At 36.2% G+C, this 15,742-nt stretch overlaps 1 protein-coding gene across 1 annotated transcript in view; it reads left to right on the forward strand.

The window, feature by feature from the left end:
* Positions 1–15,742, forward strand: part of RADX (RPA1 related single stranded DNA binding protein, X-linked) — a 116,227-nt gene that overhangs the window by 86,969 nt on the left and 13,516 nt on the right. The window contains 1 exon segment of the mRNA XM_071212976.1: positions 390–557. Coding sequence (XP_071069077.1) covers positions 390–557 — 168 coding nt within the window.

Below are 15,742 nucleotides of genomic sequence, written 5' to 3' on the forward strand. Positions count from 1 at the left end.
GTATCACTGGTGGAGAACTCCAAGATGAGTGGGACCAAGTGAGGGGGAGGAGAAGGTGGGCCAGTCCAGGATGGAAGTTTCTTACCTGATATTTGTCTCTTTCTTCAATTCAGTGTTTGTGAAGTCCTTCTCCAGTCTCTACTGTCCTCCAGAGTTCTAAGTACGTGGAATTTGTCCTTATATTCACTGAATCTCTGGGGAGGTTTTGTTCAGGGGATGCCTTATGTTGCCATGTCGATGATGTCACCCTTTAGTATCCAGTTTTGAAACACAGGTTTTCTCATGTGAGATGTTTGGCATATGTCGTGATCAAACTAGCAAACTTGACCTCATTAGCGCTATATACTCACAAACTGAACCTTTAATAAAGTATGGTTTTTCTATAACAGGTCTGAACCATGAGGTAGCAATTGATATTGCATTCCTACCCATGTACAGTCCTGAAGATCTCCAAACATCGCAAATAGACATGTTATTAACCTACATGAATTACAGCTGTGTATATCCACAGGAGGTAACTGGCAATAACAAATTGCCAGGCCCAAGAGCACTTGCAGGTAAGGTAATGATTGTTCTTTTCACTAAAAATAAAATTTATTAACATTATAAACATTTCTGACCTTAAGTTTTTTTAATGTAAACAGCCCCAGTCTTAAATTTTGAAATAGTTTAATTAAAGGGCTATTTGGTAAATGTACTCCAAGACTTATAAGGGAGAATATGGTTTTTAAATAGAATGGTTAAATTTTTTCTATTACAAGTAGACTTTGAGAATGTCCTCTTAGAATGTGATTCTAAATATAATTCTTTCATTAAACCTTAGTGGTATGCACATGGAACAATGCAAATTTTACTCTTCTCCCCCTTTAATTCAAAGAAGAAAATTTTCCCTTTCCCCTTATCATATAGCTCAGTCCAATTGTTTTCTTTTACAAATGTTTAGTTATTAAAGTGCTATGCAATAAATTCCTTGAGGACTGCTAGGAGCATGTGTAATCCCCGTAGTGAAACTCTTCAGGCAACTAGTTGTTTAGGCTGCTGCACAATATACAGATCTTTAAATTATTTTAATGTTTTTGTCTACCTGTAAAATTATCTTTCCAATTATAATTATCTTATTTTCTTTCTGTTTTTTTTCGGTTTCCTAAATCCATGGATCTTATCAAGATATTTCATGGAGCTTATCAAGAGATTATATTTAAAAAGAACCTTTAAAAGAATTTCTATTATCTTGGGATTTTGCTGTGGGTCTTTCTAAGCTGATGAAACTCTTGAGTGTTTGTTGTTTTTAAAGCAGAGTCTTATAAGCTATGTCTGACTATGAAGTAACTTTGGGCAGTAATGATCACTGTAAGCTGAACTTGAGTACCTAGGTTTATAAGAGATGAAATTTTAAATTTTTCCCACAGTCCATTTAAGAAATGATATATTAGTTGACTTACAGTATTATTTCCTACATTGCAGCTACTTAAACTTTTCAAAATCCCAAATTTCTTAAGGAACTCCCTAATATATGGATTAAATATTTGGGTGGTCATGTTCTTGCTTCATGTAATATTCACTTCTGTCACATTTTTTTCTGCTATATGCATATGCCGTTATTGATATAAAATACCAGGTCAAAGTTCCAAGTCTTATGAAAAATACCTGTTACCATTCTGCCAAAGCAGTTACTATTTGAGACATGAAAGATGAAATTCACTAGAGGAGAAAGCTGAAGTGGTAATCAAAAGCAAGGTGATTTATTTGAGTAGAATGCCTCATTTTTCATGACATAGCATTAAAATAATAATGCGCATTCAGTTCTGTGCCAATCACCATACCTGGGCATTTTACATAAGTTATAACTAATCCTAACAACAGCCTTGCAAGATAACTACTATTATCTCCTAGTTGCAGATAATTAGAATGAAAATGGGAGATTTACTAGTATGAATAACAGAGATAGGATTTGAACATAGATCTGTCTGGTTCTAAACTTTCCCATTCCTTCCATGATTACATACTGAAAGATGAAAATAGTTGCAGAATGGTGTAATGAAGTGCTTCATGATATAACATTGGTGTCATCTTTTAAAAACATTTTTATAAACTATCTATTTTTTATTATAAAAGCCATACATTCCCATAATTTAAGAATCCAAACAATACAGAAAAGGTAAAGGATAAAAGCATAAGTACCTCTCCCTATCTTCCCAGGTGTATTAGTCTGGGTTCTCCAGAGAAACAGAATGAACAGAATATATATATAAATATCATGAGATTTATTTTAGGAATCAGCTTATGAAACCCTAGGGATTGGCAAGTCCAAATTCTGTTGGGCAGGTCACAAGTTGGGAACTCCAATGCAAGTTCTGGTGTATTTCCCAGGAGTCACTAGCTGGCTAGAGATAGAAATTCTTTTTACTGCCGAAATCTTCATTTCTCCCTTTAAAGGTCTTCAATTTATTGGATTAGATGTCTCTCATTACTGAAGGCAATCTCCTTTGTTGATGTAGATATAATCAGTTAGAGATGCGACCAACTGACTAATGATTTAAATCCATAAAATACTCTCAAAATAACAATTAGGCCAGTGCTTGCCTGACCAAACAACTGGACACTATAACTTAGCCAAGTTTACACATGAACCTCACCATCACACCAAGTCCAGCTCCTTCTGCTGACCCACTCACTAGAAATAACCTGTATTAAGTTTCTTTGAATACTTCTAGAAAGTAATTTGCTTATAACAGTACACACACACACACATATATATATATACATACTTTAAAAATACACAAAAATGGAATCCTATGAAATGTATGGCTCTGTAATCAACATTTCCCCTTGGCAGTATATTTTGTACACCTTTCATATAAGTATATAGAGAGCTACTTCATTCTTTTTCATGACTACAAAGTATTCCACTGATTGTGTACATCAACATTTATTTATCCAGTCTCCTGCTGATGGACATTTAGATTGCTTCCAAATGTTTTTTTGATTAGCATGTAGTCATGCAATAAATATCCTTATACATATATATTTGTGTACTTATTCCAACATATCCATAAGACGAAATCGTAGAAGTCATAGACTCAAAACGTGTGTGCATTTAAAATTTTAGTAGATCTTGTTCAATTGTTCTTCCAAAAACTGTCCTCCCAAAAATTTATACCAATTTACATTGCAACCAAAAGCAGTTTACTTACACCTTTACAAACAATAAGTACTGTATTACTGCTCTTGTTAATCTTTTTGTAGACTCATAGGAAAACAGTAGTCTCTGATTTTCCTTTGCATTTCTTAATTATTTCTAACATTTTATACCTTCATATGACAATTTGAATGTTTTCTTTCTGTGACCTACCAGTTTCATTTATTCCATTTTCCTATGAGTGTTCTTTTATGTTCTTTTTATATTATTAATGGAATTAACCCTTTATCATGTGTTGAAATACATTTTTTTACCCAGTTTGACATTCATTCAATAGGGGGCTTTTATTTTCGGGACTTGGAGTTGTCCTGGGTGGTGCTTCAGGGACAATTGCCAGACATTGTATGTCCTTCCATGGCCCACTGGATGGAACATGGGAGAGTGTGGGCTATGATGTGGACCACAGGCCATGGGGTGCAGCGATGCCCATGATGTACTTACCAGATGCAATGGATGTGTCATGATGATGGGGGAGAGTGTTACTGTGGGGGGAGTGGTGGGTTGGGGGCGGTGGGAGTGAATGGGGACCTCATATTTTTTTAATGTAATATTTTTTAAAAAATGAATAAATTGAGTAGAATTTGGAAAAAAAATAGGGGGCTTTTGTTTTTATCTTTTGGGAAATTTTTTTTTTGTGTGCTCAAATATATCAGTGTTTTCTTTTGTGGCTGATGGTTTAGTGTCATGTTCAGAAAGGCATCATATCCCAATCCAAGATTATTTTTTTTAATTCACTATGTTTTCTTCAGGTAGTTCAGTACATTAGGGCAATTGAGCATGTCAAGCCCTCAACACTGTTGCAAGTATCTCTGAACATGGCCCTTCAAGCAATGAAGATTGACTGTCACTGTGGGCCCTAAGGGGAGGGGGAAAGAGGTATTGAATAGATGGAACCAATGTAACTGTGTGGGCAATAGAAGTGTTCCACAAGAGTACACAAGGATCAATATAGGACATGTTAAATTACACCAAAAATATATAGGGGCTAATAGGCTAAAATGTAAATCATAATGTAAAACATAAGATAACTAAAAATTCAGAAAATTGTATAGTCTAAAATATAAACCACAATGTAAACCCAAATGTTACCTTATTTGAAAGCTATTGTCTCAATATCGGTATATGATTTTCAGTAAATATAATATGAATATGTAAAAAGATTATTGCTGTGGAAGGGAAAAGGGTTTTATGTTGGATATGTGGCAGTACTATATATTGTATATATGAATTACTGTGATCTAAAACTTTCTTGAAGATAAGCTTAATAATTAGGAAAAAGAAAAAGATAGGACATAGACACTGAGGAAAAGATGGAAGTAGTTGCCTTGCCAATTTGCATACAGGGCAACACTTATTGCAGTGATGGAAGGCAAAATATCAAAAACAAAGCTTTTGCATTTTTAAATTTTTTGATACCCCAGTTTATTTTTACCTTAATTTTTCTAAATTAATATGTATTCTATATCTAACCTTTAAACTCATCACTATATTCCATTTTACTATTAATGGAACCTGGCAATACATTGGGCTTCTCTTCTGAAGAAGTTTTGGATCACAGAGAGGTTCAAAAATGGCAGGGGAGGAATACTGGTGTGGGATGTTATTGACAGGGGACACATGGTTGGCAGGGAGTCCTACAGGGCATATATCCAGGGTACATAAAAATGTTTGGATATTTTCATAGTGGTTGCAATTAAAAACAACAACGGAGGGAGTGCTGAATTCCTAGCCAGGAGAGTTCTATCACAGTCCCTAAAGGAACAGCAACAATCCCCCAAGTGCAACGGCAAAGAACAAAAAATATGGAAGGTCCAACAATGAGCCCTTGACACTAATGACTATGCTTGTGAGCCTGTGCACCTGAAATAAGAACAAGGCCTAGAGCTGCAGGGTGCCTAAGAGTTACTTCCTGAGAGCCTCCATGTTGCTCAAATCTGGCCAGTTTGGAAGCCAAACTCAGCATGTACATGTGTTGCCTTTCCCCGAGCGTGGGACATGACTCCCGGGGATGAGTCTACCTAGCACCGAGGGATTACTACAAGTACCAGCTGATGATGTAACTAGAAAATGACCTTGAATAAAAGGGTCAACTCGGACCAGCAGAATATCTCAGTCTACATATAATACCAGGAGTTAAAAATGCTTTTTGACCTGAAGAAAAGGGGGAAATGGAAAGGACAAATGAGTTTATATGGCTATGAGTCTCCAAAAAGAGCCAGGAGGTTATCAGAGGGGTTGCCCTTATGCACACCTCAGCAGAGTCCCATAGACAGATAAAGTAGATACAACCCCAGGTATTGGTTCTCCTGAGAGCTACAGAGACCCACACGTTCTATGGTCATGGCAGATGGAGTTCAGTACCATGTCAGTTGGCCCTACTTTGGAGTTTGTGTTTCTGTGTGATGGAGCTGGACTTAGATGTGATCTTTGTCCACAAGCCTCTCCTGTTACTTTTACCAGAACTGTAGTTGGTGCTGTGGTTTAATGTATACCCAGGGAACCTGAATCTCTGGACTGACCATGTGATAGCCAGGCCCGGAGCCTCAACAGACTTGCAACTCCTACACTCTGGTTTATTGGACTTACCCACTCATCTAACATAGAGGTGAAGAAGGTCAACCACCACACCAGAGAGCCAAGAGTGCCTGCAACTGAAAGCAGGAGAATTGCATCCAGCATCCATGTGGAATCTAAGCCGCCTCTTGATATAGATGTGGAGTGGACACAACCATTCTGAGGTCCACAGGATGGAGGACTAGAGTATGGATTAGAGTGGACTTACTGTTATTCTATTCATGAACTATTGTGGTGGAGAAAGTGGCCATGGTGGCTGCTGGGGGTAGGGAGTGGGAGGAAGAGATGAGATGTGGGGGCATTTTTTGGGGGTTGGAGTTGTCCTAGGTGGTGCTGCGGGGACAGTTACCAGACATTGTATTTCCTCCCATGGCCCACTGGGTGGACTATGGGAAAGTGTGGGCTATGGTGTGGACTTTTGACCATGAGGTGCAGCGGTGCTCAGAGATGTATTCACCAAATGCAATGAATGTCTCATGATGATGGAGGAGATTGCTGTTATGGGGGGAGGAGTGGGGCGAGGGGGGTGGGGGGGTATATTGGGACCTCATATTTTTTAATGTAATATTAAAAAAGTAATAAAAATTAAAATTAAAATTAAAATGCAGTACAAAATAAATAAATAAAAATAAAATTTTAATCCATTTGGATTTTTTGGTGCAGACAGTGAGAAAAGGATCCAGATTTTTTTCCAAAAGGTTAGTCATTATCCCAAATCATTTATTGAATAGTCCTTACTGATGATATCCTAATTGATGTCCAATGATATGGATGGAGTTTTAATACATGTAATAAGACAGTTTATTATTCTCTAGGTAACCAGTGCTTCCCATAGTGTTTTGGGAGAGAGGAATGCCATACTGTGTTACAAGACATGTTGACCAATCTGCAGTTATAAAGCAACTCACAAGTCTCAGTGACTTAACGCAATAAAAATTCATTTCTCCCTCCAGTCAAGTCTGATGCAGCCAGTCTGCAGTTCTCCTCCCATTAGTAGTTCAGGAATCTATTATTCTTCCATCTTTTTGCTGCCCCAACTTAAAGAAATGACTTCTAGGGTTGCTAAGTCAGGAGAATAAACAGATGGAGGAGACACTGGCTTGAATTGCATTAGACCAGAATTGACATATCACTTCCACTGGAATTCTCATTTGCCAGAAATCTGTTACAGGATTAAAGCCTAGCTACAAAGGAAACCAGGTCTTTCCATGTGACTATGAAGAGGAACTGAGTGGATAACACATAGTACAGGCATACCTCTGGCAAATGTTGGTTCTCTTCCATACAACCACAATAAAGCAAATATCCCAATAAAGCAAGTCATGAGAATCTTTTTGCTTACCACCACTTCTACAAGTTATGTTCACACTATCCTGTAAGCTATTAAGTATGTAATAGAATTAGGTTTAAAGAAACAATGTACATACCTTAATTAAAAAATACTTTATTCCTGAAAAAGGCTAACCATCATGTAAACCTTCAGAGTCATAATCTTAATGCTGGTGGATCATCTTGCCTCGTTGTTGATGGCTACTGGCAGGTCAAGCATAAAGCTCTAACGTAAATGTTAAAAGCATATGCTTTGAAGCCAGACTGTCTATATCAGAATGTCTTTGTGACTTTAAGTAAATTACTTAATCTCTAAGTGTTTCTGTTCCCTCATATTTAAAATGATGTTGATAATAAACAATAAAAATAGGAGTTGTCAGGAGGATTAAATTGCTTAATATATATATAAGGCCCTTAGAACAGTGCATTGCATGTAGGAAACACATAATAAATGTTTGTCTTTTATTATCATTATTGCAATTACTGAATAAGCCCTATTTTTATAAGGCAGAACATCTCCAACAAAAGTGATCATTAAAAATTGTCTTCGAGAGTGCCTTGGAGTACCGGACCCCCCAGTCGCTGCCCCTCTGTGTGTAACCCGAGTGTGTTGACTGCGGTTGCACGTAAGCAGAGCTCCCCTCCGCCGGGGAGGGATCCACCGGCCCCACCGTGGGGCCGAAAAAAAAATTGTCTTCCCTCTTTCTAGGCCAAACTCAGCATATAAAAGCAAGAACTTCCTCCGAGTGTGGGACACGATTTCCAGGGAGCCTCCCTGGCACCAAGGGACTGCAACCAAGTACCAACAATCAATGCATCTGGTAAAAAAAAAAAAAAGAAAAAAGACCTTGACCAAAAGGGGGAAACGCTAAAGACAAATGAGTTTGTATGGCTAAGAGACTTCAACGCAAGTCAGGAGGCCATCCTTGAGGTAGTGCTTATGCACCTTTCAACAGGATCTCATTGACAGCTAAAGTAGATACTTCCCCAAATAGGGAAGTTTCTCAGGGATGTGGAGACATCTAGACATTGAGTTAGGGCAGATAGCTCAGGAATTTGGCCCCTTGCCAGAGGACCCTAATCTGTTATTTATGCTCCCCAGTGTGACAAAGTTAGACTTAGCAGTGGTTTCCCTATTCATGACTCTTCTGTCCTTCTATTTGAATGTATATTTAATACTAGAGTTGGTAGGTGTACATCTAGGAGACTTAACTCTTTTGGCTGCCCACATGCCAATTGAGCCCTGAATCTCAATGGAGTTACAACACCCACTTTCCAGTTCAACGGACTCACCCAGGACAAGTAATGGGGAGGAGACAATGGACAAACAATATACCAAGGAACCAAGAGTCCCTACAAGTGCAAACAAGAGAGTCCTATCCATCGGATGTATGGGATCAAAGCGTCCCTCAGTTAATGGTGGAGTGGGCATCACCATCCCAGAGTCCTCAGGATTGGGAAATGAACTATGGACTAAAATTAACTTACTAGTATTCTACTATAGACTTATCATGATTCTAGCAATGGAAGAAATACCATTGTTGTGGAGGCAGTGATCCATGGATATTCTGGAGTTAGGGAGAGCGAAAAACAATTGTAATGGGGGGCATTTTGGGGACTTGGGAATCATCCTGAATGACATTGCAATGACAGATACAGGCCATTATATATACGGCCATAACCTACAGAGTCGAATGGGAGAGAGTGTAAACTACAATGTAAACTATAATCCATACTTAGTGTCAGTTCTCCAAAATGTGTTTATCAATTGCAATGAATATACCACACTGATGAAAGATGTTGCTAAAGTGGGAAAATGCAGGAGGTGTGGGGAGTGGGGCATATGGGAATCCCCTATATATTCTCTGTAATATTTATGTAATCGAAGTATCCTTTAAAAAATAAAAAAGTGAAAAAACAACAAAAAATGGCTTTCTCCCCTGGAGATTCTGAGGGGAGGGAGAAGGAAAACAGGTGTAATATGGGAGCATTTTCAGGACTTGGGAATTGTCCTGAATGACATTGCAAAGACAGGTACAGGCCATTATATATCTTGCCATAACTTACAAAATTGTGTGGGACAGAGTAAATTACAGTGTAAACTATAATTCACACTTAATGGCAATGCTTCAAAATGTGCTTATCAATTGTAACAAATATACCATGCTAATGAAGGATATTATTAATGTGGGAAAATGTGGGAGGGGTCAGGGCATATGGAAATTCCCTACATTTTTATGTAACATTTATTTAATATATCTTTTTTTTAACTTTTTATTTTTTATTGTTTTTTTAAAGATACATAGATCACAAAAATATTACGTTAAAAATATAAGAGGTTCCCATATACCGCACTCCCCACCTCCCCACACTCCTCCCACATCAACAACCTCTTTCATTGGTGTGGCATATTCATTGCATTTGGTGAATACATGTTGGAGCACTGCTACACCACATGGATTATAGTTTTAAGTATCTTTTTTTAAAAAATAAAAAAGTATATTAAAAAAAGTTTTCCCTTTAACCACATTCACATATATAATTCAGTGTTTTCAATTATATTCACATTAAAGTGCTACCATCACCACCAAACAAAAAAAAATGACCTTCTAAAATGGGAAAAAATAAAAATAAACAGGTTTAATTTTCAGTCTGATCCCTAAGTGCACCTAAAAGAATCCATGGTATTGTCACCTTGTCCTTGACTGTAAATATACTTTGTTTCATCTAATGCTGTTTCTCAAACATTCCAGTTTTGCTTCATTAGTATTTTGAAAGCTGTTCAATATTTGACTCACAATTTCTACCTGTTTAAATTTGGTGGGAAAAATGTATAGCCAAGAACATTTTTCCTGTAAAGAAAAGCTGTATTCTTTATGCCTGGGAATAAAAAGTAACTCATCCATATTTTGTATTGAGGTAAATTTCACAAAAAATAAGTAACCTTATGAAAATATGCACATTTCAGTGGTACTTAGCACATCCACCATGTTGTGCAACCATCACCAGTATCTAATTGTGAAATATTTTCATCACCCCCAAAACAAACCCCATACCCCATATCCCTTTAATCTACTTTCTGTCTCTATTGATTTATCTATTCTAATATATTTCATATATAAATGGACTCATAGAATATATGACCTTCTGTGACTGGCTTCTTTCTCTTAACATAATGTTTTGGAAGTTTATCCACATTGTAGCATATATCCATATTTCTTTCCCTTTTTATACGTATATCTGTTCTTCATTCCTTTATATATGGATGGATAATATTCCATTTTAAGGATATAACACATTTTGTTTTAACTTTTTGAGGAACTGTCAAACTTTTTCACAATGGCTGCACCATTTACATTTATACCAGCAATGTGCAAGGGTTCCAATTTTTCTTTATCCTCTCCAGCACTTATTTTCTGTTTTCTTATTTATTATTATTACAGCCATCCCTAATGGGTATGAAGTACTATCTCATTGTGGTTTTCACTAGCATTTCCCTTTTCGTGTGCTTCTGGGTCATTTATATTCCTTCTTTATAGAAATTTCTATTCAAGTCCTTGACCCATTTTTTTCTTAAACTTTGTTTTTAAATAATCTCAACAATAATGGAAATTATTTGCAAAAATAATACAAAGCCTAAACAAAGAAGTCCAACATATAGTCTTCCTCCATTACCTGGACCCACCAATTTTAACATTTTACCCCATTTAATGGCTCATTTTATATATCTCTCCATCTATTTTTCAGTCCATCTATCTATCAATTTTCTAAACATTTAAGAGTAGATTGTATACAGCATGCTCCATGAACATATAAAGCTGTCATGTATATTTCCTAAGAACAAGTACATTCATTTATGTAACTACCTTAAGCAAGTTATCGAGTTCAAGAACTTTAGCATCAATATAAAGTTTTCATTCTAAATTTTAATTTTTCATATGTCCCAATAATGTCCTTTTGGGCCTTTTCTCCTCCATTTTCAAATTCAGGCCAAGATCACGAATTGCATTTCATTTTCATAATCTCTCTAGCAGCTTTTTAAAAAAAATTGTAGAAACATACATACAACATAAATTTTCCCATCCTAATCACTCTTCCAAACAACCATTCAGTCAGATTATTCACATTCACAATGTTGCACCTCCCTCATCACCATCCATTACCAAAATGTTCCATAACCCCAAACAGAAACCTTATACTCATTATCCCTCCCTCTTCCCCATCCTTGGTAACTTGTACTTTACTCACTGTCTTTACACATCTGCATATTCTAACTATTTTATATAAGTGGAATCACAATGTCTATCCCTCTGTATCTTATTTATTTCATTAAACATAATGTCTTCAAGTTTCATCCTCGTAATGGCATGTATCAGGGTTTCATTCCTTTTTAAGGCTGAGTGATATACTCTTGTGTGTATACATTTGCCCATTTTTCAATTGGATTGATTGTCTTTCTGATGAGTTGTAAGAGTTTTTTTATATATTCTGGATACTATATCTTTATCAAATATAAGATTTACAAATATTTTCTCCTTCGAATTGAAGGATTAAATCCATTTACCTTTAAATAACTGATAAGGAATGACTTCTGCAATTTTGCAGTTTGTATCCGGTATGTCTTATATCTTTTTTGGGTCTCAATTTTTTTTTATTATTGTCTTCTCTGGGGATTAATTGATTTTTTCCTAGTGTAGCATATTAGTTATCATCTTGCTTCTTTTCCTGTATATTTTTTTCAGTTTTTTTTTAACTGGTTACCCTGGGTATTACATTAAGATCTTAACTGTACTGCTAGCAAGTTCAAACTAATACGAATTTCATTTCAATATTATACAACACTCTGCTGCTTCTTTACAGTTCTTTACCTCTAGTAGATTGTTTTTGTCACAAATACATCTTTATGCTTGCATGTCCCTTAACATAAACTTATAATTATTATTTTGTGTATTTGTCTTTTATATCACATAGGAAAAAAGAGGAACTACAAACCAAAAAATATTTAATACAGGTTTTTATATTAACTATATTGCTGTCTTAAACATTGATCTTTATTTCTTCATATAGCATCAAGTTAATGTCTACTGTCCTTTCATTAGAACTGGAGGATTACCTTTTGCATTTCTTATAGGGAAAGTTACAAGTGATGAAAACCCTCAGATTTTGTTTATCCAAGGATGTTTTAATTTTTCCATTTTTGAAGGATACTTTTGACAAATATAAAATTCTTGGCTGACAGGTTTTTTTTTCAGTGCTTTAAAAAAGTTATTCCATAGACTATTGGTCTCCACTGTTTCTGAAGGAAAATCAACCATTAATCTTATTTAAGATTCCTTCATTCTGTCTTTCAACTTTCATGATCCTCCTTTACCTTTTCAAAATTCTTGATGTGTGTCTCTATGAGTTTATTTTACTTAGAGTTCATGGAAGAAAGTGTAGTTTCATGTCTTTTGTCAAATTTGATAAGTTTTAGTACATTATTTCTTCAAATATTGTTTCTGCTTCTTTCTCTCTCTTCCTCTGGGAATCCCATTTTGTGTAAATTGTTGTACTTGATGGTATCCTACATACCTCTTAGGCTCTGTTTTCCTTTTTTCGTTCTTTTCTCTTTCTGCTTCTCAGACTGAATAATCCCAAATCATCTGTTTCCCTATTTGTAATGACATATTATCACATAAATGAAGCAATTTAAAGTGAAATAACACAAAAAATTTAAAAACCGCAAAAACACACACAAAATTAAAAACAGCAATAACCTAAATGATATACTATAGGGGGAAATGCCTTGATAGCATAGATAGTAAAGGTTTTAGGTAGAATATATGATTTCAGATATGCCTTAAAAGATGACAGATTTAGAAAAGGAAAGGAAGGGGATTCCAGGATGGATTGCAGCATGAGTTAAGTTTATGACAGGAACTCAGAACAGTAAGCACATCAGGAGTGTGGATAAGGGGATTTAATTGGTGTGTGAAGGAAAATTAAGTTAGATGGATAGAGTACAGCCATCCTAGAGCAGGGGTTGACAATTTTTTCTGTAAAGGGAAAGATAATAAACATTTTATGCTTTGAAAACCATACAGTCTATGTCACAACTACTCAATTCTGCCAAAGTATGAAAGCAGTCATAAACAATGTATAAAGCAATGAGCAATGAGGTATCCAGTACAATTTTGTTTGCAAAATAAGGACATGAGTTGGATTTGGCCTGTGGGCTTTAGTTTGCTGACCCCTGTTCTAGAGCCATGGCCCCCAAACTATGTGCGAAGGGGCACAGAAGAACTCACAGGGGAGTTGCAGGATATTTTCTACTTTTGAAGGAAATAGAGCAATACTTGACCTATTTATTAGTTTTCTCTTGCTGTCATTAAAATTACCACAAATCTAATAGACTAATGGTGTTCTTTCATAATCGGTAATAAATGTTCAACAACAATGTAAGACATTGGTGGAGGAGTGTTGTAAGGGAATTCTGCACATTATGCATAATTGTTTTGTAAGTTCACAACGTCTATAATTAAAAATATATATATTTTTAAATTACCACAAACATAATGGCTTAAAGCAATGCAAATTTATTATTTTAGTGTTCTCCAGATTAGAAATCCAATACAAGTCTCATTGAGCTAAAAAAAATAAGATTTTTTCATGACTTTGTTCCTTTGTGGAGTCCCCAAGGGGGAATCCATTTCTTTGCCTTTTCCAGCTGTTAGAGGCTGTGTGCATTTCTTGGCCTATAGCTCCCATCTTTCCATCCTCCATATTCAAAGCCAGCAATGGCAAGTTGAGTCCTCCTTACATCACATCACTCTGACAGTCTTGCTTCTGTTTTCATAACTTCTATGATTTTGACTCTTAATGGCTTCTTCTTTGGACCCTTGTGACTCTATTGGATTATCCAGTATAATCTCCCTATTTTAAGGTCAGCTTATTAGAAACTTTACTTCTTTCTGCAACCTTCATTCCCCCTTGCTATGTAACCTAACACATTCACAGATTACAGGAATTAGGGCATAGACATCACTGGGAGTTCATTCTTCTGCCTACAATTAGTCTGCCCTCTGGCCAAGAGTCACATACAACCCACATGCAAAATACTTTTACCTCATCCCAAAATTCCCCCAAAGTCTCAACCCATTACAGCATCAATTCAGAAAGATCAGCTCAAAAGTCCCGAATCTCATCATCTAAATCATCTAAATGTTGTATGGGTGAGACTCTGGGTATGCTAAATTATGGGAAAATATTCTTTATGTGGACCTATTCTGTCTTGTTTTAGCTTGGGATTTTGCTCCCAAACTACAATGACAGACAGGCATAGGTTACCAGTTGCAGAGATTCTCGATCAGAAGGGGAAAAAATGGAAAGAAAAAGAAGTCACAGGTCCCAAGAAATTTTAAAGTCCAGCCAAGTAAACTCCATTAGGCTTCAAGGTCTGAAAATAATCTTCTAGGGCTTGTAACTCTATGCTCTGGTGTCTAGCCTCTACCCTACGGGTGATGGTTTCACCCCTAGTCATCTTTGCTGTTTTATGAAGGAGTAGCATGTATTTGCAGCTGAATAGTTTCATCATCCTGTTTCCTGTCTATAGAATTTAGGGAGTCCAATGAACTATTACCATTTTATACTCTCACTGTGCCTTTAGTCCAAAGTAGCAGTGTTTCTGTTAGTAGAACATTCTCAAGAACCTTGTGGGTCTCCCATGTATGTCACAGGGATACATTAGGTAAGAGGCACCTCAGCAGGTCTTTCCTACATAATCCTATCTCTTTTCTTGACATTTGCTGAGATGACTGAGGAGACCTTTAAGTCACATGCATAATCTTTTTTAAAAACATTGTGTGACTGAATACTCTAAAACCTTTTCATCTTTCTGAGATATTAGCAGAAGGTTTTATTAGAAAATTAAATAGTTTAAAGAAAAAACATGCATAAAATACAGATTTCACATACTACATTGTTTTAATTTGCTAAAGACTGCAAAGGCAACATACAGAAATGAGTTAGCTTTTACAATGGGGAATTATTAAGAGGCAAGCTTGTAGTTCTGAAGCCATGAAAATATCCAAATCAAGGCATCTTCAAATGATGCTTTCTTCTGGAAGACCAGCACCTAGAGGAATATGCAAACTCTTCCTTCTCTTCCAGGTTTCATTGTTTCAGCCTCTACTTCCTCTCTTCTGGGTTACACTGATTTCAGCTCCTTCATCTTGTGGCTTTCTTTCTCTGCTCCTCTGGGTTCTTCTCTGAGCACCTGTCACCTTTTCTCTGTGCGTGTCTCTCCATATTTATAAAGGACTCCAGTGATTAAGACCCACCCTGAGCCACACATTACTGAAGTAATCTAATCAATGTACTGAACTGAAGTAATTTTAGCAAAACATCCCACCTACAATAGGTTTATACCAACAGGAATGGATTACATCTCAGATTATGATATTTTCTGGGGTACATACATTCTCTAACTACCACACTCTACCCTCTGTACCCCCAAAAGACATATTATTTCCATGTGCAAATACATTCATTCCACCACAATATCCCAAAGACTTAAATCCTGTTAGTAACAACATTAAGTACAAATTATCATCAAGAATCGGTTATAAACATGGTCTTTTTGGGTGCAAAATTCCCCTCCAC

Source organism: Dasypus novemcinctus, chromosome X (genome assembly GCF_030445035.2).
Source record: "Dasypus novemcinctus isolate mDasNov1 chromosome X, mDasNov1.1.hap2, whole genome shotgun sequence".
Classification (NCBI taxonomy): Eukaryota; Metazoa; Chordata; class Mammalia; order Cingulata; family Dasypodidae; genus Dasypus; species Dasypus novemcinctus.